The sequence below is a fragment of the Corvus kubaryi genome, unplaced genomic scaffold (assembly GCF_017639235.1).
Source record: "Corvus kubaryi isolate FWS band 111438036 unplaced genomic scaffold, C.kubaryi_AGA036_p1.0 37387, whole genome shotgun sequence".
Taxonomy (NCBI): domain Eukaryota; kingdom Metazoa; phylum Chordata; class Aves; order Passeriformes; family Corvidae; genus Corvus; species Corvus kubaryi.
The window spans coordinates 478,186-504,252 of NW_024581129.1; the positions used below are offsets into that span (position 1 = coordinate 478,186).

General features: G+C 41.0%; 1 protein-coding gene across 1 annotated transcript; it reads left to right on the plus strand.

Annotated features, from left to right (window-relative positions):
• Nucleotides 1-7: 7 nt before the first annotated feature.
• On the plus strand, nt 8-24,716 carry LOC121668855 (nodal modulator 1). Its single transcript, XM_042037070.1, has 31 exons — nt 8-159; nt 428-517; nt 1,800-1,845; nt 2,279-2,379; nt 2,504-2,610; nt 2,803-2,875; nt 3,404-3,556; nt 4,213-4,350; nt 4,886-4,975; nt 5,572-5,677; nt 6,092-6,242; nt 7,366-7,543; nt 7,755-7,896; nt 8,772-8,903; nt 9,672-9,808; nt 10,089-10,176; nt 10,635-10,698; nt 11,481-11,576; nt 13,651-13,860; nt 14,154-14,236; nt 15,154-15,313; nt 15,438-15,564; nt 16,204-16,317; nt 16,966-17,093; nt 17,696-17,837; nt 18,652-18,735; nt 19,635-19,745; nt 21,078-21,179; nt 21,398-21,517; nt 22,047-22,139; nt 22,902-24,716. The coding sequence occupies exons 1-31, from the start codon at nt 28-30 to the stop codon at nt 23,031-23,033; spliced, it is 3,630 nt and encodes a 1,209-aa protein (XP_041893004.1). The 5' UTR covers nt 8-27; the 3' UTR covers nt 23,034-24,716.
• The last annotated feature ends 1,351 nt before the right edge of the window (nt 24,717-26,067 follow it).

Here is a 26,067-nt window from a genome sequence, read left to right on the forward strand (position 1 = left end):
GCTGCGGGCGGTGGCGGCGGTGCGGGGATGCGGCCCCGGGCGGCGGCCGCGCTGCTCTGCGCGCTGTGCTGCGCCCTGGCGCGGGGCTCCGAGGACATCGTCGTGGGCTGCGGCGGCTTCGTCAAGTCCGACGTGGAGATCAACTACTCCCTGATCGAGGTGGGCGCCGCCGCCCCGCCCGCCGCCGGCCCCGCATGCCCGCCGGGCGTACCGAGCGCTGCCCCCGGGCCGCGCTCACAGGTGGCGGTGGAGCTGCGGCTCTTCTTCACCCTGGCACTCTACAGCCTGCTTGCCATAAACCGTGTGCCGCTGCTCCCTGGGCACGGCTGCTGCTGCTGCTGTGTGACTGGGTTAGAGAGTGCCTGGTTCCAGCGCTCCTCGCCTTGTTTTAAGATATCTTTGTGTCTGTTTTGTTTGCTTCTTTTAGATTAAGTTATATACAAAACATGGTACTCTGAAATACCAGACAGACTGTGCTCCGAACAATGGGTATTTCATGATTCCCCTCTATGACAAGGTAAGACATAAATACCTGTGCTGTCCTCTCTGTGCTGGAGGCAGCAGCTGCCTCCACCTCGATCTGCCGGCACATTAAACCTCAGAACAACACCCACCATGAAACATTTGAAACAGGATATAATTTAGTTCGGTTTGGATCAAAGTTTCAAACTGTTTCTTTTTATAGTGCAACTACTTCATTTCCCAGTGCTAATTCTTCAAGAGAAAGGCCAGGTAACTGTAGCTGCAGAGTTGCATTTGTGCTGTTTAGTGGAATGACTGCAGCACTGGGAGCCTGAATTAGTGCCAGCAGCTGTGTGCTGTAGCTGTACAGGTATTGCATGAAAAGTACAGGCTCCTACAGAGTACAGATAAAGCTTCCAGTTTTTTACCTATAGAAATGGAAATAAATGTATATGAGACGGTGTTTTGGTATGACTGAATTGAAAATAACCTGAGTGGTTAATTGCAGATGTTAAAAATGTCTTAAGGAAATAATGATGAAGGAAGCTCAGAATGTATCAGTAATTTGATGTCTACTAGACTGGAAAGGTGTTTCAAATCAAATTCAAGTTGCCCTTGGATGGTCAAAATGGTTTGCTCTTTTGAGGAGCTAGTTAACTTAGGGATCAGAAGTAGAAACACAAAATGGTTTGGGTTGGAAGGCACCTTCAGAGGTCATCTAGTCCAGCCACCAAATAATTCCTTCCCTTCCCAGTCTAAAAATGTAACATGCTTTCTGATCATGGTGATTTCATTCTTAGGCCTTTGAGCCTTTCCACGATGAACTCCAGAATGTGCAGAACACATGTGGTGCTCTCTGATATAAAGAGGATCTCTGTATTGATTAATACCCTTCTGGATCAGAGCTTTTAAAAGGATTGGAATTTTGTTATCCTGTGTTTGGGCAGAGCGGTTGAATACAACCCAGTGGAAATATCAAAGGCTGATTTAGAGCCCATCTGTTGGGGCAGGTAGATTTGATTTGAATAGAGATAGATTTGAACACTTTCTAGCACTGAGCTGCTTGACTGTGAGCCAGGTTTGTGCTGGAAGCAGTATAAACATGGTGATACTTAATTTCTGCTCTTGGCTGGATGTGAGCCCAGCATCCCAGCCTGTCTGGGTAGATATTGCTGCTTTGAACAGAGTATCATAAGCAGGAGGAAAGGAGAATGGTGGAGAATGGTACACTTGTGTTCCTCTCTGCAGCATGATGCTTGTGTTCTGACTTTCTTTTTCATCCTTTAGCTAAATTGAATTTAGATCAATGAAGACAGTTACTGCTTTTTATTTTTTAGGGGGATTTCATTCTTAAAATTGAGCCTCCCCTAGGGTGGAGTTTTGGTAAGTGCTTGTGTGCCTTCTTACAATAGGACACTGTATCTGCAGTGTCAGACTTATCTCTAACTTGCAGCTGGCAGGGAAGATGGAGCACTTTTCAAAACCTATAAACCATATTGCATGGTTTAGTAACTGAAATGTACTTACTGCACCAGGGGAAGGTAAAGCTATGTGGTAGACACTGACAAAGTAACTCTTGAACTGATTTGAAGGAATGTGGGGTTTTGACAAAAATGGCTGCGGCAGGAGGAGGGAAAGAGGATTTTCAGCATTGGGATTTGGGGGTGCTTTAAATTTGCTGAAGAAAGACTTCCAGAGCAACACTTGGCATGCTTGAATTAATACATTTCTGTGATAGTTTTGTAAAGCTGAAGCAGTTTCTTTGTGATTGCTCTCTCACTAACTACCACGCTGTTTCATCGTTCTTCTCTTCCAGAACCAACCAGTGTAGACATCCACGTGGATGGCATTAATGACATTTGCACAAAGGGAGGTGATATTAACTTTGTGTTCACAGGATTTTCTGTGAACGGAAAGGTTAGACTCCTTTATCTTTATTTATTCCACCTTATGCTAATTCGGCCTTCATAAAAACATTCAAATTCTACTCTACAAGTTATTTTTATTTGTTTATACTTTGGTTTCTTTTTTATTTTGACAGGTTCTCAGCAAAGGTCAAACATTAGGTCCTGCTGGAGTTCAGGTTGTATTGAGAAATGCTGGCAGTGACATAAACATACAAACAACTATTACACAACCTGGAGGAAAGTGAGTGTGGGTGGTATATACTTAATTTACCTGTTCATTTCCGCAAAATCTTTTCAATTCTGCCATACTGACTGGGACTGTAAGAGTTTTGAAATATTTTTTCTAACATGTGAATAGAGTCTGAATTGTTTTTCTGTGAACAAATGTTAGTGGCTGTTTCTGAAAAGACATAATCCCTTTCTTGCCTTGCAGGTTTGCTTTCTTTAAAGTGCTTCCTGGCGAATATGAAATCTTTGCATCTCATCCTACCTGGATGTTGAAAGAGGTTAGAACCTACAGAAGTTCGGGTTTGCCTGTTTAGGGAGGATGGATCTGTTAGACCTCATCTGGATCAGTTAGTGTGAGGAAGGGGCTTTGTGGGTGGACAGGATTACTGGAGCTTTTCTACATCTAATTCAGGTAGTCAAGAAATTGCCTCATACAGACCCAGTTTGGGGATAGTGAAGCCAGCCAGGGAAGGACTGGCAAATGAGCTCTTGCTTTCCATCTTCTGATCCTGTACATTTTGCAAGAATATTGTAGCAGATGCTCTAATCCTTCCCTCCCAGACTGCTTGTTTTCTGAGGAGCTCTGATATCCTGACCATTTCCTAAATCACTAAAGCAGGAAAAATACTGTTCTAGAAGGTATCTTTGCTTTAGTGTCTTTGTGTCTTGAGTAGCCTGGGGACCCTCTTTGGGGGCTGCTGCTCTGGCCTCTGTTCCTGTTGTTGAATGTACAGCCTCTGACTGTTACTGCTGTAAATGAGATTTAATGCCTGCTTTTGATGAAAATATTTGTTTCTGTATTTCAGTCGAAGACAGTGGTGCGGGTGACAAGTTCCAATGCTTATGCTGCCAGCCCCCTGATTGTTGCAGGCTACAACGTCTCTGGGTCTGTGAGGAGTGATGGAGAACCCATGAAAGGGGTCATGTTTCTCCTTTTCTCTTCTTCAGTCTCTAAAGAGGTGATCAGTACCTTTTCACTATGAGAATGGCTATAAATAAGAACTAAATAGCTTCTAGGTTCACATTGCCCTGATACTCATCTCTGTCCTTCACTGGTTTGTACAACCCCTCAAACTGTATTTTTGTGTTTGGTTCTTTTGTGTGATTTCTTTTTTTTTTCTTTCCCAACAAGGCCCTTGTAATCTAACATGACCTCCATGGAATTATTTCATGATGAGTGGCTGTAATTTGTCTTCAGCATGAGATCTTAATTACTCTTTGCCCGCTTGATGGGAAGACAAAGTTCAACAGCTTCTATTGCCACCTTACAAGTGTGTTAAGAAATGAGAGAGACATCTGGTCATGCAGAGTTGAGCTCTGTTCTGTAATGTTAACCCTGTCCACAGAACTGAAGTCAGTTAAGACACCTGCTGGAGTTTTGGGGACGTTGGATGTTCTGTCCTTGTTTACCATAAAGTTGATTATTTGCTGTTTTTTCCTGTTTCACCCATACCTGAATTTTAAGCCATATTGTCAAACTTTGTCTCTAAAATGGTTTTATATTTCCCATCATTCATTCACAGTTGAGAATTTTGAACCCTCCTGTATCCCCCTCCCAAATGATTTTCTCTATTTTTCTTTGAGACAAAAGGTTGTATTGCATTTATTACCACAGGATGTTGTAGGCTGCAATATTTCTCCTGTGGATGGGTTCCAATCAAGAGATGAGTCTTTATCCTATTTGTGCAATGTTGTATCAAAAGAAGATGGATCTTTTAGCTTTCTTTCTCTGCCAAGTGGGAAATACACTGTGGTAAGTGACTAGAAATTCATTGCTTGTCTATTCAGTGTGTTGTTAACTTTCATTTTCTAAACCAGAGTGTGGTGTTGCCCCCTTCTGTCCTTTAAGCTGTTTCCTTTTTTTCCCATTCTCTTTCTTACATCTGGATGGTGTGGGAGCATGTTCTCTGTCCACTGCCTGGAGTGATGGTCCTGCATTCTCAGTCTGTGTGCTCTACACATGGGATTCAGGCTTCTCTCATTCCTTTAATACTTCTAGCAGTCATATAGTCTCCTATCTGTAAGCTCTTGCACATCCAAATACCTTTGCTGTATTCTGAGTAGGGGGTTACTTTTCTGTCTTTTCTGATAATTTCATGGTTTCCATCAATCTTGAAATACTGCCCGTATTTGTGTCTCCATCCCCCTGAGCTATTTTTTCCAGGAAGTTTGCAGCTCATTTGACCCTTGGTAGAGGTGTCTGGTGGTGGTAAGAACATGGAAAATGGTAAAGGAAAACCATTCTGTCATCACAGTTTAGGAGTCAAAGCCATGTGTCTTCTTTTCAGATACCATTCTACAGGGGAGAGAGAATCACCTTTGATGTTGCTCCATCTAGACTGGATTTCCTTATAGAGCATGACAGTTTACAGATCGAGGTAAGGCCTTCAGAGGGAATAATCCTTTTGTGCCACTCATTCCTGTAAAAGTCTAACTGATTTTAGCAGAAAGCAGCTGTATTGTGGAAAAACTTTGTAAGAAGTTGAAGACACTTGTTTATGCACAGCAGGTAGAAGACAGCTTCTAGTACCGTGCTGTGTTTATGTACTTTGGTCCCTTTTACTAGGAAGAAACAAAATAGGGCAAAGCTGTCTGCTATGTTCACCCTCATGTCCATGTTGCAAACTGGCAATAATCTTCCAGGTTGCTTGAATTTCCTCGTTGAATTTGTCACATCTCTGGAGAAGGGCCTGTAGGTTTTTCTGGTTTGCAGAGTTCCTTGTGTATGGCATTGTGATCTGTGACTGGGGCCCAGTGGAGATAAATGGAGAATGTGTGTTCTGTGCTTACAGGAACAGTATGCCTGGAGATCAGTTTGTACTTTCACTGTGATTATCCTGGTACATTTTTTTCCTAGAGCTGGAAATAAGTTTCCTTTGTATGTGTGTGGAGAGAGAACAGTTGGCGTTGATTGCTGTAGGTGTGTGTTTGCATTTCCTGAGTAAAGACTGATGTTAATTTTTTCCCATTTCAGCCTGTTTTCCATGTGATGGGTTTCTCTGTCACAGGCAGGGTGTTGAATCGTCCTGAAGGAGAAGGAGTTGCTGATGCCACTGTGACTCTGAACAATCAGATTAAAGGTATGCAATTGATCTTTGTTGCTACAGGGAAGCATTTATTAAATGCAAGTTCAGGGCTAGTGTATGATGTGGAATTAACCCTTAAGCATAATACACTGCTTTTGTTGCAATGTATTTGAAATATTAAAGTGGATTTCGTGCAGTTGATTAATTTTGCATTTACTGGTTTAGATGAGAGCATGAAGTGTTCATTTGTTTGGCAGTTGAAAATTTCTTAATTTCTTTCAACCATATGCCAGATTGTACTTTGAAATACAGAAGTGAAGGTTCATCTAGTAAAAAAACATAATACTATTTCTTTGTTGCATAATATGAATTAAAAATAGCCTAAAGCAGTGCATGCCCTCTGGATCTGTTGATACATAAGGACAGACAGTCAACATGTGCCCTGGTTTTTAACTCTTGTTGTTACAGTGAAGACAAAAGCTGACGGCTCTTTCCGCCTTGAGAACATAACAACAGGTACATACACAATTCATGCGAGGAAAGAACACCTGTTTTTTGATACTATTACTGTGAAGATTGCACCAAATACACCCCAGCTGGCAAACATCATTGCAACAGGGTAAGGACTGGCATCAGGATGAAAATGCAATTTGATGTGTGGATGAGGCTGTGAAAATGGGTGATCCTTTCCCATGCCATGCCCAGACTTGTGTAGTGTTGTCAGGAGCTAAATGTTGCTGAAGAAATTCAAGGTAAATAGGGCAGCATGAGTGCATGTTTTTTGCACAGTATTTTGCTCAATAATAATTAAGGTTTAGAGCAGCCTCTTCATAAGCTCTCCCTTGCAAAGGAAGACACTAAGACATGGGCAAATTAAGAATTTTAGAATGGTATGTGAACCGAGAAAGCATCAGAGAAGCTTCCTGCCACTTCACTCTTGCACAGCAGGAGGGTATCTGGAATCACACAGCTGAGTAGTGCAGCGTTGTACCAAACCTCTGCATTTTACTCCTCACTTTCAAGGTCATTGTTGCCTTACATGAATTGTCTTTTTCTTGTTTGATGCCGTGACTGTGAGTCTAAGGCTGGGTGGTGGTGGGAGATACAGTGTGAGCTGAGGAAGATGAAAGAGTCACGTTTCTGTGTCCAGGACTTCAGAGGAGAAAATAGTGGCAGTGTTCTGGAGCAGTGAAAACTTGGAATTTATTGAGTCAAATAGCAGTCAGCTCCTACAGACATAGCCAGGCAATTAGAAAAAACCCTCTGTGCTGCTAAGTGATGGGGTGAAATTTATTCAATAACTAGCTATGTTGTGCTGTTGAAGGCATTAAGCAGAACTTACCAGCTTCTAATTTGTCATCTTGTCTTGTGCTTTCACAAGTGTAGGTGTACCAAGGTTGTGTTCCAGTGGATTACCTATCATATTCGAGGTTTTTGACACAAAACAGTTGAAATTATTTAAAACCTGTGGGGAGAAAGTCCTAAATCCATTGCCTAGCACAAAAAAAAAAAAAAAAAAAAAAAAAAAAAAAAAAAAAAGCTTGAAGTGACTGGGTTAGTGGCAGGGAAGAGTAAAGCAAATTGCTTGCAAATCTCTCTTTCAGGAGAAATCATTTTCAATTTAGGTGTTATTACCTCAGCATAGTGAGGTTTACTTTTTAAGGAAGTTCTAAAACAAGTGGTTTTTTATGATCTTTGTCAAATCAAACTATTTGTTCTGATGACTGGCTTTTATTTAACAGGTTCAGTGTGTGTGGCCACATCTCAGTAACTCGTTTCCCTGACACAGTCAAACAGATTAGTAAATACAAGGTAACCATGATACCTGAAGACAAAGACAAAGCATCACTGGTTACAACAGAAACGGACCCTCATGGAGCATTTTGTTTCAAGGCAAAATCGGGTACATACAATGTTCAGGTAAGAATGAGCTTCACTGTTGGACTGTCATGGTGTTCTAGAAGATTTTGTATTTTGGAAAGCATGTTGGAGAGGCTGGTTTTGCTTTGCCTGGGATTTCCAGTAAATTTCCATTTTCTTATTTCTGATAAATGCATTGAAGACAGCAGAGTGAGTGTATTTGGACGGGTATCTGGAAGCTGGTGATGTCTTGATGTCATATACTTTACAGGTAATTATTCCAGAGGCTGAAACTAGAGCAGGATTGGCTTTGAAACCCAAAATGTTTCCTGTCACTGTTACTGACAGACCAGTGATGGATGTGACCTTCTCTCAGTTTTTGGCATCTGTCTCAGGGAAGATCTCTTGTTTAGGTAAGTCCATTGTGAAAGTGAAATGGCAGTGGGAATGGAGAGCTTTAGCACTGCATGTGTGAGTGAGTGTTGTTGAGACCAAGACACTTGCTGTGGTTAGTCCCAGCAGCAGATGTGTAAACATAACTTCCAGCACATGGAAAAAGCAGCTCTTTTTGGGGGACGTTGTGGCCTAGTAAGGTACCTTAACAAAGTTTGGAATAAAGTTATGCACCTACTTTTAATACTTGCTAGCGATAAGCGAGTATTCTTTCCTCAGAGGATGGGTAGGTTCTGGAAGGAAATAGTCCTGACTGCCATTTGGGATACTGTACATCAATCAGAGAAGTACTGGAGGTGAAAAAGAAGTTTACAAAAAAAAGGGAAAAAAGCAGTGAGTGTAAAAACTGTAGGATAGATGCTCAAGCTGTTGGCAGAAGCTTTCAACCTCTGTTCTTTTCATAAGCTTTTTGTCTTTATTTTAGTCTTAAGGTTCCTCTCTCCTGCTATTTTCCTTGATTACCCACTGATTTCAGCAGATGATGATTGGAGGCTGATTTTTGTCATTTTTTACCCTTCCTTTTTTCTCTCTGAATCCTCCCTGCACTTTTTGTTCTGTCTCTCAGGTGTTTACTGGGCTCTTTAGTGTCTGCAGAGTGAGATGGACCCAGGGATTTAATGTTGATCTCAGGTTTTTTCTTGCCATTAGATGGAAGACTATGATTAACAGTCTTGAAGTCCTGCAGAATGCAAAAAACCGCTGGTAAACGTGTGCCTGAGAAAGAAGTTTTAATTGGAAGCATACTGGGAGGGAGTAATCATTTGAATGCTAGTACCCGTGAGGTGTGGCTGGAGGGGTTTTGGGGTGCAGCCTGACGAGCTGTGTTGCCTCCCAGACGCGTGTGGTGAGCTGCTGGTGACGCTGCAGTCCGTGAACCGGCAGGGCGAGAAGCGCAGCCTGCAGCTGGCAGGGAGCAGGGACTCGGTGCCCTTCACCTTCCAGGGGGTGCTCCCGGGCAAGTACAAAGGTAGGACCAGGGGAACTGCTTGTGGGGTGCCTTGGGAGCTCAATCTGTGACCTCATCTGAGCACTTCTGTTAGCATGGATGCCTTTTACAGTATGCCCAACACAGCTGTGAAACTTGAGAGAATCTGGAAAAATACCTTACAACAGTGCATCAGGTTTTTCTTAATGTTGGATGTTTAACCCTGTGTCAGCCCAAAGGTTACTGCTGCCCTGAGTTTCAGGGTCTGCATGGCTGGTGTGGGGGAAGTGGGCTTTATCATGAACTGGCTTGTCCCAAGCCTAAGAACAGGAACACACTGTAGTTCTGCTTCCAGAGCGCTGCTCCTAAGAGCAATACGTATTTTGCCCAGCCTGCCGTGGCCTGTGAAAATAAATTGTTTTCCAGGGAAAGGTGTAGAAGGAGTGTATTAGATTGCACTCTGTACAGGAGTACAGGGAATATCTTTGCACCAGGTTAAATTGGGGTTAGGTTGTGGTGTCCTCTAGGCTACTTTGCCTGTCACAGTGGTAGTGCCCACTGAGGAGCCTTCCAGGGTGGCCAGGCTTCATTTTTCCTTTTCATAGTACAGCTTTCCTGATAGATGTGTTTGGTTCCTGGTGATGCTGCAGTGCTGTGAGCCAGGTCTGTTATTACAGGCATTGTTGGGTATTTATCTTTGAAGATTATTGTCAGGGAAGTTAGAGTAATCCAAGCTTTTTATATCACAAAACCTGCCCTTATTTACTCAGTTTTACCTTACTAAAATGCTTTGTGTGGTATGTATTCTAGTAAGCATTGTACATGAAGACTGGTGCTGGAAGAATAAGTCTTTGGAATTGGAAGTCTTGGAGGAAGATGTGTCAGGAGTAGAATTCAGGCAGACTGGATATATGCTGAGGTGTTCTCTTTCTCATGCAATCACACTGGTACGTAGGAAACAAATGTTCTTGTATGTTTTTAATGACCTTGTGGAGGGTGGTTGGATTATGCTTGGAGTCAAGGCTTTCTCCTGTCTCTGGAGGGTCACAGAGCATGGGAGCATTGATGTTCAGAGTGCTGTGAGATTTGTCTTTTAAGTTTGGTAAAATGGTCTTGTGATGCTAGCTGTTATAAAAGACATGGGGCATTGATGTATCTTTAGGTAAATACTGTTTTCATTTTGTCATTTGGTAGTTACTAATAGGGAATTGTGCTATGTGTTCACAGGAATTTTATCAGGATGGAAATGGACCAGAGAATGTTGGTGTTTATAACCTGTCCAAAGGAGTTAACAGATTCTGTCTTTCAAAGCCAGGTAACAGCTGTAGAATATTAGTTTTAAAAATGAAAAATAACCAGTTAGCTAATAGTGCTGGGAACTAAAAAAACCATAAATCTGTTGTGGTTTCTAAGGCTTCCGAAAGGCATTGCTTTAATTACATCTGTATATAAATGATCTGTTCCAAGTTTTTAGAACTCTCAATTTCTTCTGCTATTTAGTCCTTCATCAAATCTAGATTCCAGAAATAAAATATTACTATTTTTTTACTTGGTCATGGAAGTATTTCATCTTTGATGAATGAAGATCATGTTAAAATAATGTCATTCATATGGGTTCTATTTGTCAGACACATCAGAGTGTGTCTGTGTGAAAGACAGCAGATACATAGTGGAATTTTTCAGTTGTTTCTATACTTCTGCTCTCATGTGATCTTGAGAATTCAGCCAACTTAAATTTTTTCAGCAGGTCATTCTTTGCCTTAATGCTTGTAGGTGTGTATGAAGTGACCCCGCGCTCCTGCCACCAGTTTGAACACGACTATTACACCTACGACACGTAAGAGTGCGGCTGTTTCTGACCTTACACCTACCAGCCTGATTTTCCATAAAGCTTCCTTCTCCTGCTTGCTTTCAGCAGGACAGGAGGCGTAGAGGGAAGCTCTAGCAAGGTGTATCACATGTGTTTTCTTGTCCTTTCTATCTTAAAAATAATAGCAATCAAATAATGATAGGCTTTAAAGATGCTGTAGTCACTTTAGATGGGTATTTTTGTCAGCCTTCTGTCTGTTTAGCGTTGGGTTTGCTTTGTAACAGAGAAGAATTATTTCACTGAAAACCGTTGGTCACTTCTGAGAGCTGAAATGCAAAAGATAGGGTAGTAAGATTACTGAGAGGCACTTACCACTATTGCATGTCACTGGTGCCATGACCTTCTGGTGATTCTGCTCACCCCATTTCCTGCAAGCTGAATAAATGTTCACCCTTACCACAAGTAAGCAATGCTGATCTTCCTCAGTCAGCCAAGTTTAATTAGTTATTTATAGGTTATGGTCCGGTGACGTGTTTAATGACACTCCGACATACGAAATCAACCAAATCAGCTTTAGCTTGAGAGGAAGCAGAAGGCACCAAGGAAGGAATTGCTTTGGGGCTCAAATTGGGAGAAGCTCCCTTTCCAGTAGACGACCATCCCAGCACTACAGCTTTGCTGAGTAATTCCTGTATTGTCTTTTATAAAGCATTTCAATCTCAGGGGTGAGAATGCAGACTCTGCTAAATAAGTTTTGCTTATTTAGGAAGGGGACCTTGAATTCATGTCTCTGTTCCTTTGATTTTCAGGTCATCTCCCAGTATCCTGACACTCACTGCAGTTCGACACCATGTCCTTGGCACGATCGTAACTGATAAACTGATGGATGTGACTGTTACCATTAAGTAAGGACAAAGAAATTGTGAGGCTATAAAAAGTGGAAGAAAAAGACATTTATCTCATAAAGCTTTACTCCAGTTTTACTGCTGCAGTGGCTGCTTTCTAAGGGATGGCATCCTAGCCTAGGCTGCGAGAGGTTTTTATGCTAAGATGTGCTTTGAGTTCTTTGGAGAGAGATAAATCCAGCCCTCATTTTGAGCATTGTCTCATCATTTCAACATTGCCCCTCCCTTCTTTTGTGTCATGGTGAAAAGAAATTATTTTCTGAGTTTTTGTATACTTTAATGAGCTGATGTTTCAGAATTGAGAGGGTGTTGTTTTAGCTTAGGTCTGAGCTCTTTAGGCACTGGCATCTATTTTTTTCCTTTTCTCTTTCCCCAGAATGAGAATCTGCTGCTTTAGAGCATTGTTACTGGTGTGAAGAGGGTTATAAAAGGAAAAGCATGCAGAGTGATTACATACTAATGCACCAATTTGTGTTTAGCTGAACAGACAGCTCACTAGGGAGCACTGATTTGTGAACAGCTTTAATTGTATGAGGTGCCAAGTCTGCCTGAAAATGTCTGATAATGATGAGTGTTTTACTGATACTCTGCTGGTGTCTACTTGTTCTAGACTATGAGTTCTCAAACTTTTTTGAGTGCAGAAAACATCTTTTCAGAGAACATTACCTACAGAGCATTGCCTTGAGTTCTCAAAGATTAATGACCCTATCACTGCAACTGCTGGGCAACTCCAGCAGCTGGAAAGGAGACATTGAGACAGCAGAGAGCCATTAGGATTTTAAAAACAACTTAGTGGGGAGGTGAATATTGTACCAACATTCCCAGCTTGTTGGGTTTTTGGAGGGTTGGCAAGTGCTTTGAAGGCAGCTCAATTGCCACAGATATCTCTGATCAATCCTGCCTCAAGCTTTTCGGCTGAAGTCCAATTTGTGAAGTGCCATCAACATAAAGGGGACAGCTCTGGGTTTAAAAGCAAGCCAGTTGTTTTTACAAGTCTGTGTGCCAGATCCATGACTGTGATCCATTAACTTTCAGTTAACACAAAACCCCAAACAACCTCAACCAAAAGCAAGGCTGATTCTCACCAGTTTTTGATAATGGCTTGGTATGTTTTAAAAATAAGACTGTAGTAATTTTTTATGAATATCATGAGATTGTGTGTGCCTGTATGGATTTTTAATAGGCTTTCAGCCAAAAAAACCTTTATATATTTCTGTATTGTCTGGACTGCAGAGAAGGAATATAAAGCCTTGATGAAACTTAGTGTGATAGAGCAATAGTAACTATATTTTTGTCTTAAAAAAGACAAGCTAGAATGTATGTGAAGATTGAAGCAGAGACAGAACTATCCTGGTAATCTAAAGTGGTTGTAGGAAAAGTAATCGTGATCATTTCAGTTCTCTCCTCACTGAGAATTCAGCCTGTTGGAGAAGAGACAGATGATAAGATATAAAGGATGATTGGAGTCTAGAAGAAAATGCTAGAAAAGAGAGGATGCAAGATCAGGGAGAGTGAAACAAAATGCATAGTTCTGTGCTGATTCTAAGAACTTGGTTGAACTTATCTAGCAATCTGTTCAGTGGACAGTGACAAGATGGCTGAGTAGTTCAAATGTATAGGGCAGAGAGGTGAGAACTCACAGCTTTTCCTGGGAATTGCTGGCTCTTGGAAGTATTTATGTGTGATAGAAATTATTTTCTCCTTGTATTCTCTGCTTCTGAGAGGTAGGTTCTGAGGCAGAAGTTTATAGTTCAGGAAAAAAAGCAAGCTTAGCAGTCTTTCTTTTGTATAACTCATCCTTTCTGTATTAAGCTTGTTCTCAGGTTTGATATTCCAGCCTTTCTTTTTTAGTTTAAGGCTTTGTTAAAGGTACTCTTGCAAACTGATCCTTTGGCCTAAAAATTTATCACTCCTGTGCTCTTGCCAGAATGAACAGGGCAGTTGAAAAGAAATGGGTTTAAAAAATATGGTGGGACTTGTCTGTGGTGTTATAAAGGCAGTAATTAGCAGATACAACAAGCTCTTATCCCTCCATACGGAAGGAGATGATTTTGTTTTTTCTCCATATTTTCAGGTCATCCATTGACAGTGAACCTGCCTTAGTTTTGGGGCCTCTGAAATCTGTTCAGGAGCTGCGTCGGGAGCAGCAGCTGGCAGAAATTGAGAGCCGCCGGCAGGAGAGAGAAAAGAAGGGTCAAGAGGAGGAAGGAACAAAGCCACCAGTGCAAGAAATGGTGGAGGAGCTCCAAGGACCATTCTTATATGAATTTTCCTACTGGGCAAGGTAATACCAAGCTCCCATGGACAAGGTGTATTCTTTGTGCTATTGTGTGGTGTTTCTGCCGAGCAGAATAGTGATACAGCTCCACATAGGACAGAGCTGCTGTCTGGGTGCCCATGCCTTTGGTGACTCTGAGCTGCATGGAAACCTAGTACCACATAGCAAGAATTTTGCTTAGGTTGTTGATACTTTTTTCTTGGAGTATTTAGATGCATTCTTGCGTCAATATGCTGTACTCTGTTCTACATGAGAGCTGCTAATTCAATTTTCTTCTAATTATATCTTGTGTTTTACAGGTCTGGAGAGAAGATTACTGTAACACCATCATCAAAAGAGCTGCTTTTCTACCCACCTTATGTGGAAGCAGTTGTTAGTGGAGGTAAATATAAATAATTTATGGTTTGAAAGGAGTAGATTTTTAAGGTAGAAATGTATCTGTGTAGATAAACACATGAGTAACTCAAAAAGGTAATGTTAGGAAAGTTTCAGTTGCAGCTATTTCTTTGGGCCAGTTTCATTCTGGAATTTGGAAGCTATTTGATAGATGATGCAAGTATAATTATCATCAGAATAGTCTTCCAAGTGCTGAAAAACCACCTGGCACAAGAGGAAGGCTAGGTTTCTGGGTATTACATCAGATTCTCAGAATTGTTCATAGTACCATCACCTAGAAAAAGAGTTGTGCAAAAACAAGGTTTCTACTTGGAATTTGTTACCAAACTGTCAGGGTTATCATCAGTTAATGATGCTGCTTGTTAGGTTCAGTGTCCATCTTGTCCTCAGGTTCTTAAGTGAACATACTTTGTTTGAAATCACTGGGAAATGTTAAGTGCCTCTTTTCATGTGCCTCTTTGTTTGCATGTTCTAAATGCATTTGAGGGAAGGAAATAAATTTTTGCTTAATGTCATTAAACATGACATACACTGACCTGAATTTGAACTCAGAAAATGTGGTCAAAGCTCAGTGTAATCTGGCTTGAAGGAAGTATCGTTGCCATCATCTCCATGTGGCTGCAGTATTTGTACCTCACTGAGACCTCCAACCACTTCAGAAATCCATAAGGTTTTTTTGGGGATGTGCTTATAGCTTCAGAATGTAGTTACTCATTTTGGTACTGTTCAGATGTTTTAAGAGGTGTTGAGAGGCCATGCAATTGTGTGGATTGATCTCTTGTTCTAAGGTAAAAGGCCACCAGCTGATCGCTTTGGAAGTAGTTAAACTCCTGTTGTAAATCACAGTGTCAAGTGTATTTTTGACTTTTTTCTTTGTCTTAAATCCCCTTCACAATGACCAAGAGAGTTGTCCTGGGAAGCTGATAGAGATTCATGGAAAAGCAGGCTTATTTCTGGAAGGGCGAATTCATCCTGAACTGGAAGGTGTTGAGATTGTCATTAATGAGAAAGGAGCAACTTCCCCACTTATCACAGTTTTCACTGATGACAAAGGCACTTACAGGTAATGAACAGATTTGTTTTGAACCTTTGGATTCTTTAGTTGAAATGCAGTGGTTACTTGACAGTGTGTGTGTGATATCCAAGTGTTTTTTCTGAAACAAGTTCTGTATTCCTTTTATTTGAAGTGTTGGGCCACTCCACAGTGACTTGGAATACACAATCACTGCTCAGAAGGAAGGTTTTGTTTTGACTGCAGTAGAAGGAACAGTTGGAGACTTCAAAGCTTTTGCTCTTGCTGGGGTGACATTTGAGGTAATGTTCTGAACACTTTGGGTTCTAAATGAATAGTGTGTGCAGTTAGAGCTGGACAGGCAAAAAGTTAATCCATGTCTTCCAAAGACAAGTGGGTGTGGGATTTTGGGATAATTTATTATTACTTGGATAATAATCTTTGTTGTGAGGAGACAAACCTCAGTGGATGAGCTCAGTTGTAGACCATGACTTGCCATGCAGAAGATAACTTTGCAAGGTTTATAGAGTAAAAGTTAGGACCTGCAGTCCAAAAGACTGGCTTTATTTGCTTTTGTGGAGTTAGACCACCCTCTTTTGATGAATTTTATCCCTCAAGGTGTAGGTGTAGTCTAGTTCAACTAGTGCCTGGTTCCAGACTTTGGGATTCTTTGTTCTGGCCCTCCAGTGTGTTCTATGAAGTGGTAGAGAATGGCAGCTGTGGTGGCACATGGTGTGCCACGGGCTGTGACTGGGATTGGGAGCAGAGGGTTCTGCAGCCCTGTGGTCTGGCAGGAGGGGCAGTACAGATGTGGTTAGTTCTGCTTGCAGCTGAGTGCTCAGAGCTGGCCCACCTGGACTCTACAAGGGGCTTCTCAACTGAACCCTTCTCCATAAAGAAACCCTCACTTACACTTAAAATTGCTGATTTTTCAAAAACAGATCAAATCAGAGGATGACCAGGCTCTTGCTGGAGTTCTCTTGTCTCTCAGTGGAGGGGTGTTTCGGTCCAACCTCCTCACACAGGATAATGGCATGTTGACTTTTTCCAATCTGGTAAGTTGGAATGATTCATCTGAACGTGGCTCTGTGCAGGGCTGTGTTACTTTGCCCTCCCAAATAGGGCTCTCTTGAGTGGCAGGTGTCCTTTGAAACCTAACCCACGATGAGAGATGTAGATTCCTGAGAATAAACAGCACTAAAATCTTAGCAAGTGAAAAATGGGAAATCTAACATGGCAAGAGATTTCTCCCCAACAGGTCATAGATGATGTTGATTGATCTCAGTTACTAATTTGCAGTCTGTAAACATGAAACAAGCCAATTTGTTGATGATCATTGGAGAGTCTTTAGGGGAAGAAAATCTAATTACATTATTGATCTGTATGTGTGTTGACATGCTTGAGTAGTTTCCTTGCAGACATCCTTCTTTTGTGGTCACTTTCCTGTCCTTGAGGGCTTGTGGTGAGGTTTTAGGGCTGCAGTTTCCTTCCTCTCTTAACACTTTGTCACCAGGTGGAATTCCATTGGTTTATTGTCTAATGTGCTCCCTGTTTTTCATTGCTCGTGTTTTCCGACCAGTTTAACCTGTGGTTGGAACAGAGGACTTCAGCTCTTCAGAGAGCTCTTGCAAAACGTATTTGTTTGGAGTTGGTGAGTTTTTGCACCACTATGAGTAAACATCTTATTTCGTGCCTCTTTGCAGAGCCCAGGGCAGTATTATTTTAAACCCATGATGAAAGAATTTCGCTTTGAACCGTCATCACAAATGATTGAAGTGCAGGAAGGACAAAATCTCAAAATCCAGATAACTGGTTACAGAACAGCTTACAGGTCAGTGGAGCTGGAATGCCACGGAAAATGCTATGGGCTGTGTCAGGATGTGTTGTGCCAAATACGTTTCCTCCCAGCACACCTCTGTTCTTGCAGGTTTGGAAGAGACTTTTCAAGTCTCAATTTAACTTAATTATGCTGTGTATAAGTACTTCTTTTGGCCTTTTTTTCATGGATGTGGATATATAGCTAAGCCCAGGTGGCAGAGCTGTAGGAAGAAACATGGCTATGAAAGCACTGTCTCAGTGGCACTGGAAGTGGCTTGTGCTGCCTCCCGTGGGAGAGGACTATTCTAGCTATGGTGTAGACCAATTCAGGTATCTGACTTGAAGATCCTTGCTTTCCTTACCCGGAGGGGTAAGAGCAAGCTGCTGTCCATGGAGTTTAGGGAACTTGGATTCTTAAAGTTGTACTCTGAACTGCAGCGAATTCTGATGATTTAAACTGTTTTACACACACATTATAAACACCCCTTTTCTTCTCCATGCTGTGGTAAATACAGTAAGTATTTTTTCATCAGTTGTAAGAATAAAATGTCTTCAAAATATGCATTAAAACAGCATCTGCACCTCTGTAGCAACTGGTTCTTTGTACACCTCTAGCTGTTACGGCACAGTTTCCTCTTTGAATGGAGAGCCTGAGCAGGGAGTCTCAGTGGAAGCTGTGGGACAGAAGGATTGCAGCATCTATGGAGAGGACACAATAACTGATGAAGAGGGCAAATTCAGGCTCCGTGGCCTTCGGGTAAGGAGTAGGAGGCTTTCTGTCATTTACTTTTCTGTCAATTGATGATGGAGCAATGAAATGGGTTCTTTTCAGTAGCCACTGGTTTCTGTTTTCCCATCATGTTTGCTTACTGAGACTCCCTTGAGTCTCTCTGTGTGAAGACACATGGTCATGTAGAGACAATTCAGTCTGATAAAAGGGGGAAAACTTGTGTATGTCTGTGAACTTGCTGGCAGCATACTGTGATGGCCTCCACAAACACTGAGCAGTTGCTGTGACATGACACAGCCCCTGGTCAGTGCTTGGGTGACCAGCAGGGAATTTTCATAGGCAAAAGAATTCGGGGAAGTGTTTAGTTTCTCTTGTGAAGGTATCAACAGCCTATTTTTAGCAGGATACTGGCTGTGGGTATGACGTTGATTGCACAGCATGTATGTGAAGTAAACTGTTCTTCAGGGAATGGGGAAGCTGAATTTATGGCACCATTCTGTCAGGAGTCAACAATTTGCTGAAGTAGAAGGCAATGTTTGGTCAGGTTTTAATCCTGTGTTTTCCTTCATCACAGCAGATGATTTCTTTTAATTCTGTGATGTAACAAACTAATGAAAGTTCTGTATAGCCTTTTCTTATTTTCTGACAGTAAACACTCCTAATAGTGCTATTGAGTTGAATTTTGTATTTGAGATAAGTAAAACTTTATGTAACTGCATAGAGTTAAATCTGTTTGGGTGGCGTATCTTGAATGGAGTGTTAGAAAATTCTCTTATTGCTCTCTAAAATTAAAGTATGTATTATTCAGTGTTGGGATTGATCATTTGAACGTTGCTTTCAGCCTGGCTGTGTGTATCATGTCCAACTCAAAGCTGAAGGCAATGATCACATTGAAAGAGCTTTACCACAGCATCGGGCAATTGAGGTGATTTTTTCTCTTTTTTTGTAGCATCACTTAAATATGAAATGGATCTGTCTAGGAGTTCTGTCTGTTCTATCAGCAGCAATGTAGTGAATGCATTCTGTTTAGACAAGTGCCTTTCAGCAAGTCATCTCCTTAAAAACAGGTCCCATTTTGTGTGTCAGCACCATAGCTCAAAACTGAAGTGAGATAAAGCCCAAACAGTAAACAAGTGAAAAGGATTCTTTCACAGTTATGAAAACTATGCATCCAGAAACAAGAGAATAAATGTATGGAATACCTTTCAACATTTCTTTACAATATGGAACAACGCAGTAGTAACTTCAGGATATCATAAATTGTCATATTCTCCTATTGTTATATTTAGCTATGGACTGAGAGATATTGTTATGTGTTATTGGGTCCAAATCATGCAGTCTTGATGTTGGTGAAATTGTAATTTGGACTAGCAGTTTTATTTTTATAAAATGTAATAATTTTGGATTGAAAACTGGTGGAATTTTGTTAAATATTCCACATTAATCAACTGTAGAAACATCTCTGTGCATCTCTCAGCACAGATGCAAAATACTGAGACCAGTGTTCTGAGATCAGGCAGCCCTGTGGATGTACCTCAGCCTTTTCTAGAATAGTGTGTGCTTTTGATACTTCCATTTTTAGTTTAGCTTAATGTCATGAGCCTCATGCTGATAATGCACAAGTCTGCAATTGCAAGCGGTGCACTCTGGAGAACAGGAACTTGCAATGGGAAAGCTTTCAAGTTTCCATGTGTTTAGTACAGAACAAAATTCACTTTTTATTTAAAATGATCAGCAATATTTGTGTTGTGTTAATGGTTGTGTTACTGTCCTTTGTTAACTGTTCCTCTCCTGGTAAAAACCCGAGGCTGTTTTCCATTGCAGGTTGGGAACAGTGACATTGATGACGTTAATATTATAGCGTTCCGGCAAATTAATCAGTTTGATTTAAGTGGAAATGTAATTACAGCTTCTGAATATCTCTCCACATTATGTGTAAGTTCAAGGCTTTCATCTTGGTCAAGTGTATTTGTTATTGCTTTCACAATGATTTTTTTTGCGGGGTCACTGGAAGTGGTTCAGTAGCCAGAGCACACTTTTAATTCAAATTAGAACTAATAGTTTAGTGAAGGTGAATTTGAATTCCAGATAAATTGAAGATTACAGTGTTCCTGACTGCTTTGCTTTAATGTCTCCATTTTTCATGGGAATATGTTTAAGAAACACGTTCTCTGGTTGGCCTGTGCATTTTGGGATCTGCTTCCCTGATTAGGGATGCTCTGTCTGTAAAGGGATCAAGGCAGCAAGGGTGAAATGAGTCCTTTGTATTAGAGACTGCATTAATTCCTGAAACACCTGAAATTTTTGTCCTGTATGTCAAAACCTGAAGATACCATGTGAATTCAGTGATACCACAGGACATGTGAATTTAAAAGTACATAATAATAGACAGTATGAGACAAATAGGAAAGCTGAAATTTTCAAAATTCAAAACATTGCACTATGATCTGAAAAAACTTGCTAAAAACCTCTGATCCTTTTGGCTTAGGGTGCAAATGCTGAAGTGTCTGCAAGAGGTGTTGATGGAGTAGGAGTTACAGTATCATTTCGCAGATTTAAAAGCTCCTTGAAATGTTACCTACAAATATAAATGCAGAGCTTGGATTTCTTTCACACTGGCTTGTTTTGCATCTCACCTGTCAAGATCTCAGTGCTGTGCTGTTGGGTTTTTTGGGAGACATCCAAAGGATCCAACACTCAGAGCAGGTGTGAAGGCAAAATGTATCACCTTACTGAAGAGCCCCTGGTCATGTGTCCCATCTTTCTGGGGAGATTTATACCCTTGCAGTTCAGCCTAAGCAATAGGAATTGATGTCAAAATTTGATTATGCGGAAGTTATCCAAGCCTGTGCTTGCTTCATATTAGGTGGGGTCTTGTGTTGCATGTACTGCACGTGAGCTGTTGATGGGTGCCCGTCGTCACCCTGGCCTCCAGTGTGCTAAGGTGTGCTAAGGTTGGATACAGACACAAGTGAGAGCAGTTTTGTGATCCACAGCACAGACTGCTTTTCATACACTAGGTATGTGGAAATGTCAGACAACAGTCGTTCCTAAGTTATTTCAAGTTCTGTAAAAAGACTGTTTCTGTGACTTTTCACATCCCAGATTAGGACATTTCCAGGTGTTCTTACTTGACAACTTTCTGTTTTTATAAACACATGATGAATTTTGAAGTGCTTTTATCCCTGAAGATGTGGGATGTCTGCAATACCTATTGTGGTGCAGGCTTGGAAATACTTGGTTTGTGCTTTCTTCCTTCATTTACAGGTGAAGCTCTACAAAAGTGAAAATCTTGACAACCCAATTCATACAGTCAACTTAGGCCTATCCCTGTTTTTTCATTTCCCACCACTACTGCGAGATGGAGAGGTAAGAATATTGCTGGAAAATTAGCTTAGATCACTTTATATTTTTTCCTCTAAGGACACTGAAGTGTAATTTGTGGTGTGCCTGCAGAGCTGTATTCATGCTGGACTAACCAGTGTCTTGGAAGATTTGAAGCATGTTCAACTGACCTTTGCCTTTAAATGTGATTTTGTCTCAGACTGCTCCTGATGCTGTAGCCTGAGTGTATTTTTTACCCACAGAATTACGTGGTGCTCCTGGATTCTACATTGTCTAAATCACAGTATGACTACACCTTGCCTCAAGTTTCTTTCACTGCCATTGGATATCATAAACACATTACACTGGTCTTCAGTCCCACTGTAAGTACTAAATACTTCACAACCTGCATGTATTTTGTGCTCTTGGCCAAGCTTTCTATCAGTGTAAATATAAAGAGGTTTATGAGTGGCATTAAAGTGACAATTAATTTGGATTTGCTGTGTGTTCAGTTGCCAGTGGAACAGGAGGGAAACGTGAAACAGCAATTGGAAATGAAGGGTGCAGATGTGCCTGAAAGGTTCTGTGCTGGCATGGCTGCTGTAGTGGGGTCACAGAGGTGTGGGCAACATGGGACAGGTAAAGCAAAGCACACCAGGCTGACTGTCAGTGGAGACTGACCATCAGTGAATTGGCTTTACAAAGCAGCACACCTCAGGAAGGGGGCATGCATGAGTGACCCAGAGGATGGCTTTGAAGTGGAAGGCAAAGTAAATCCTAGAACAGCACTTGGAAGGAATTCAAATGAGAAGGGCTGGATGTGCCTCATGATCCTTAGAGTGCCTTAGAGCTGAGGGATTTCATAGTCAACTGTTTAAAAAAAATAAAATGCATGATGTGCACTGTTTCCAGAGAAAGCTGCCTGAACAAGATATTGCCCAAGGCTCTTACATCGCGTTACCGCTGACGCTGCTCCTGCTGTTGGCTGGTTACAACCACGATAAGGTGGGTCAGGGTGGCTTTGCTCTTACCCAAATATTACTGTCCTATCAATGAATATGCTGTACTGTGCTAAGTGAGGCTTTGTTGGGTTGTTACCCAGGGAGGGATGCAGTCACAGTCCCCTTATGTGACATATTGTAAGAAAAGCCAAAATGTATCCATGGTTTGGGACAATTACCTTCCTTTAAAAAAAGCTTAGCATGAAGGTGAGTTCCTGTGCCATGGTGGAATTTTGGCTTCTCATTTGATCGGTCTGAGAAAAAAACAATACAGCATCATTAAAATTCAGATAACCATATTCAGTGATAATAGGAATGAAAATAATTATTTTATTGGCTTCAGGAGCAATCAGACTGGAAAAAGTCTTGCAAGTCTTCAAGTCTGGTCTCTAGCTTTATACCCTCCCTCGTTCAAAAGCTCTCAAGAGGAATACAAATACCTGCTGTATAAATCCCTCTGTCTTTGTTAACAAGCTGTGCTCTTGTAGTCTTTCCTCATATGACTGGATTTCTGTTCTACCAAGAAGAGAAATTAAATTTGTGTGTGCAGTTTGATTTCCTCTCAAACAATCGCTTTAGGTTTTGATTATCAGAAATTCCCAGAAGTTTGGTTTGATTCCTCCCTGAGATTTGCTGCCATATTCTGATGTCTTTGTAGATGTGCCATCCATGCAATAGAATCTGTTTGTTAGGGGCTACATGTCTAAAGAACGATACCATTCAGACCATTGTAAGCACAATTTGCTCCCCTTTTATTTTTCCCCAGCTTATTCCCTTACTGCTCCAGCTGACAGCTCGACTGCAGGGTGTCCGTGCTCTTGGACAGACAGGCTCTGACACTGGGGGCTCAGAGGATGCAAAGAGACAAACAAAGAAACAGAAGGCGAGACGGACATGAGATGAAAGGAAGGATTGTATGAAGTGGTGCTCTGTCAAACTGGAGCCTGAGGAGGCAAAGCCACTAAAACACGTTTTTGTTGAATTTGCAGACTTGACATTTTCATTTTTGCTACATGAGCACCATTTGTCACCTTAGCTCCATTTTGGTTGTAAATTTTCTATGGAGTCTATAGATTTCCTTGTTGTAAAGTGATTAAATGAATGCCTCCGCTGTCACTGTGAGTGCATCTCTCATACTTGAAGACAATTAATGATTTTTTTTCTTTTCATTGGAGCAGGTCATGCTGTCCTTATTAATGATTTATAAAAGCAGTGGTAGTAGACTACATGATTTCAGTTTCAGTCTCTAGATTCTGGGATTATTTTTCCTTACTTTTTGAAATATTCACTTCACAGAAGTAGCACACAGGGATTTTACTAAATCAGTGTTGCTTGAAACAAAATTTTAGGGGACATAGCTGGACTGGTGAATTATATCATTGTCACTTCCAGTTCAGCAGTTTGATTGAAGAGTCTGTCTGATTTCAGTTCTTGTCCAGTGATAATGTTATCTTTGATTAAGTTTTTGTCTGATGAAGACAAATTCTCAACGTCATGTAAGGTTAGTTGTTAGTATCAGGTAAGTTCTGATGCTCCTACTGCAAAAGCAGTGTTTCAAGTTTAGTTTCCTATCCAGTGTGATCTCTGTAGAGCTCCAGAATTCCTGAGGTGGCTCCAGCTGGCTGCACTACTCTTTCCAAAGCTGTTCTGTGTTTTTGGTGATACCCATTCACCCATGATGGTCACATCTCCAGCTCAGGCCATGCTCAGTCTTTTTCCCAATTAATGACTGATTTTTTTTTTACCATTTTTTACCTTTTGGTTTTTTTAACTATAAGGAATGTGAGCTTTTTTAAATCTCCAATGTGTGCAGTCCCAATAATGTAGTCTGTAATAAATAACTGTTTCTTACAGGCTATCTTTTGATTCCTGCTTGAAGTAGGTAGTTGGACATACACAGTTTAAATGTTAATGGGGCTTTTTATTGACAAATACTATAAAGGTTAACAGAGCATTTGAAGATGCACATAAATGCCTACAAATATTGCAAAGACATTGGTACTGCCAGTAAGTGGCAATGTTTCTCTTTTACAGTACTTGAAATAAAAGTCCCCTTACATTTAAATGTTTAGGCTTACAAACCCTACTATTCTTAGAAATTTGGATGCTGAAGGTTTTACACTGTTTTTGTTGCGCTTTGCAAGAGTTTGGGCCTAAATACTTATAACTTAATTCAGTGATGATTCTAATGTCTCAGAGGGAAATTTTGTCAGGACCGTAATAAGAATGTAGAATGTTGAAAAGGCATTATGTATAGAGCTTGAGATGAAGCTCTAATAAATTATCATGCTCTCTACTTAATGACTTTGAATTTGATACTGCTGTGATGAAATATATGGGGAAAAGACAAGGTGTTCTAAGACTTACAATAAATTGTACGTTTTCAGTACATTTTTATTTTAAGCTAGTGAATGTTAAGAAAGTTATTGCTACTTTGGGGAATGTATGAGGAAGAAATGCACATATCCATGTGCCTCGAAGGAGTTGCAGATACTCTCATCTCTGAACTGTGAGACTGACTGATGATTGAACTTAAACATTGGAACTGCTGTTAATAAAAAGAAAAAAAGAAAAGTGTTAATTCTTGCTAATTTAATGTTTGCTTCTAAATCTAGGATTTGCCCAGTGTCTCTTCTCAAGATTGTCTTTTCTTTGCCTTCTGCATCACACTTGTGACTATGAGTCCCATGTTTTGAGGTTTATTCTACTGTTGAAGTGTTAATTCCTAACAAAAACTGCAGCTTGAAGTTTCTCACTTGGCAGGGAAGTTGTGCTCTCTGAGAAAACAGGGAAAACTGAAGCATGACAGAATTTTTTAAAGCAGAACTGAATGCCAAGAAATCAGTATCTTCAATTGTTTATAGAAACCAATAATCAGATCCACAGGCCCAAGCAGAAAAATGAGTGTGGTCTCTGCAATGCCCAGAGCCAGGAGCATGAAGCAGGACAGGGGGACAGGTCTGTGTCCATGGGCACTGCCCAGAGGGTTTGTAGAGACGCTGTTCAGGGGCTGTACCTGGCACCTCTGCAGTGCTCCCAGCCCTTCCCCACAGCCCTGGGGAGATGGCTCTGCCCTGCTGGTGAGCAGAGCTCTGGAGGACAGAGAGGTTCTCCTTTGGACAGCAGCACTCAGTGCAGAAATGGTGCATTCGGGTCAGGCCTGCCTGCTGTTCTCTCCTGGGTGGAATGCTTAGGTATCACTCACTCTGCACATCTAAGGTTTGAGTTTGTGCTCTTAAAACTTCAGTACTGGTTGGACTGGCCCTGTCCAAATTACTGAAAATGTCAGTTAAAGCTGCTTGTTGCATCTTTCATTAATTTATGTTAATGTAGAGAATAAATGCAGGATGGGACTAACATAATATGTTGACTTACTAGAAGTCTTTCAAGACTCAGTGTTTATTCTTCTTTTTTGCAGGCACAATAGTGGAAAAATGATTAATTCATTTGCCTGATGAGCTAAATATGGGCAAATGGCTGAATTCTGTGGGAAAAGAGAGTAAGGCCCTCTGGATAAAGATAGCATTGCATGTTACTTATTTTTTCTGTCAAAAGTAACAATGAATATTACATATATTTGATTAATCAATGATGCACAAAACTATTGTTTAAGATTGAAATGGATCATTAATACTGAGTTTTACAATTTCTTTATAGATGGTACAGCTTAATTTCTAAATTTTTCTCTTTATTAGATGGCTGTCACACTCCAAGAACAAGTGTTTTTGATTAGCATGAGCAACAGTGTTAAAGATACAGCAATTAAAAAAACCCCAAATGGGATTTAAAAGCAAGAAAACAAATACTTAAAATAGAGAGCTCCGTGCTTCCCTTCCTATTGAGGGTAGGATTTCAGGAGGAAATATCTCAAATCTATGTTGCTTCTTTCTGTGCTGATGAGGTGACTGAGGCTCCCCACCTCCTACCAGGTT

Bases quoted from the DNA above. Each gene is read 5' to 3' on its own strand.
- LOC121668855 (XM_042037070.1), top strand. From the start codon at position 28: ATGCGGCCCCGGGCGGCGGCCGCGCTGCTCTGCGCGCTGTGCTGCGCC. The intron at 518-1,799 runs GTAAGACATAAA...TTTATTTTTTAG, and splicing joins TGATTCCCCTCTATGACAAG to GGGGATTTCATTCTTAAAAT. The intron at 1,846-2,278 runs GTAAGTGCTTGT...CTTCTCTTCCAG, and splicing joins TCCCCTAGGGTGGAGTTTTG to AACCAACCAGTGTAGACATC.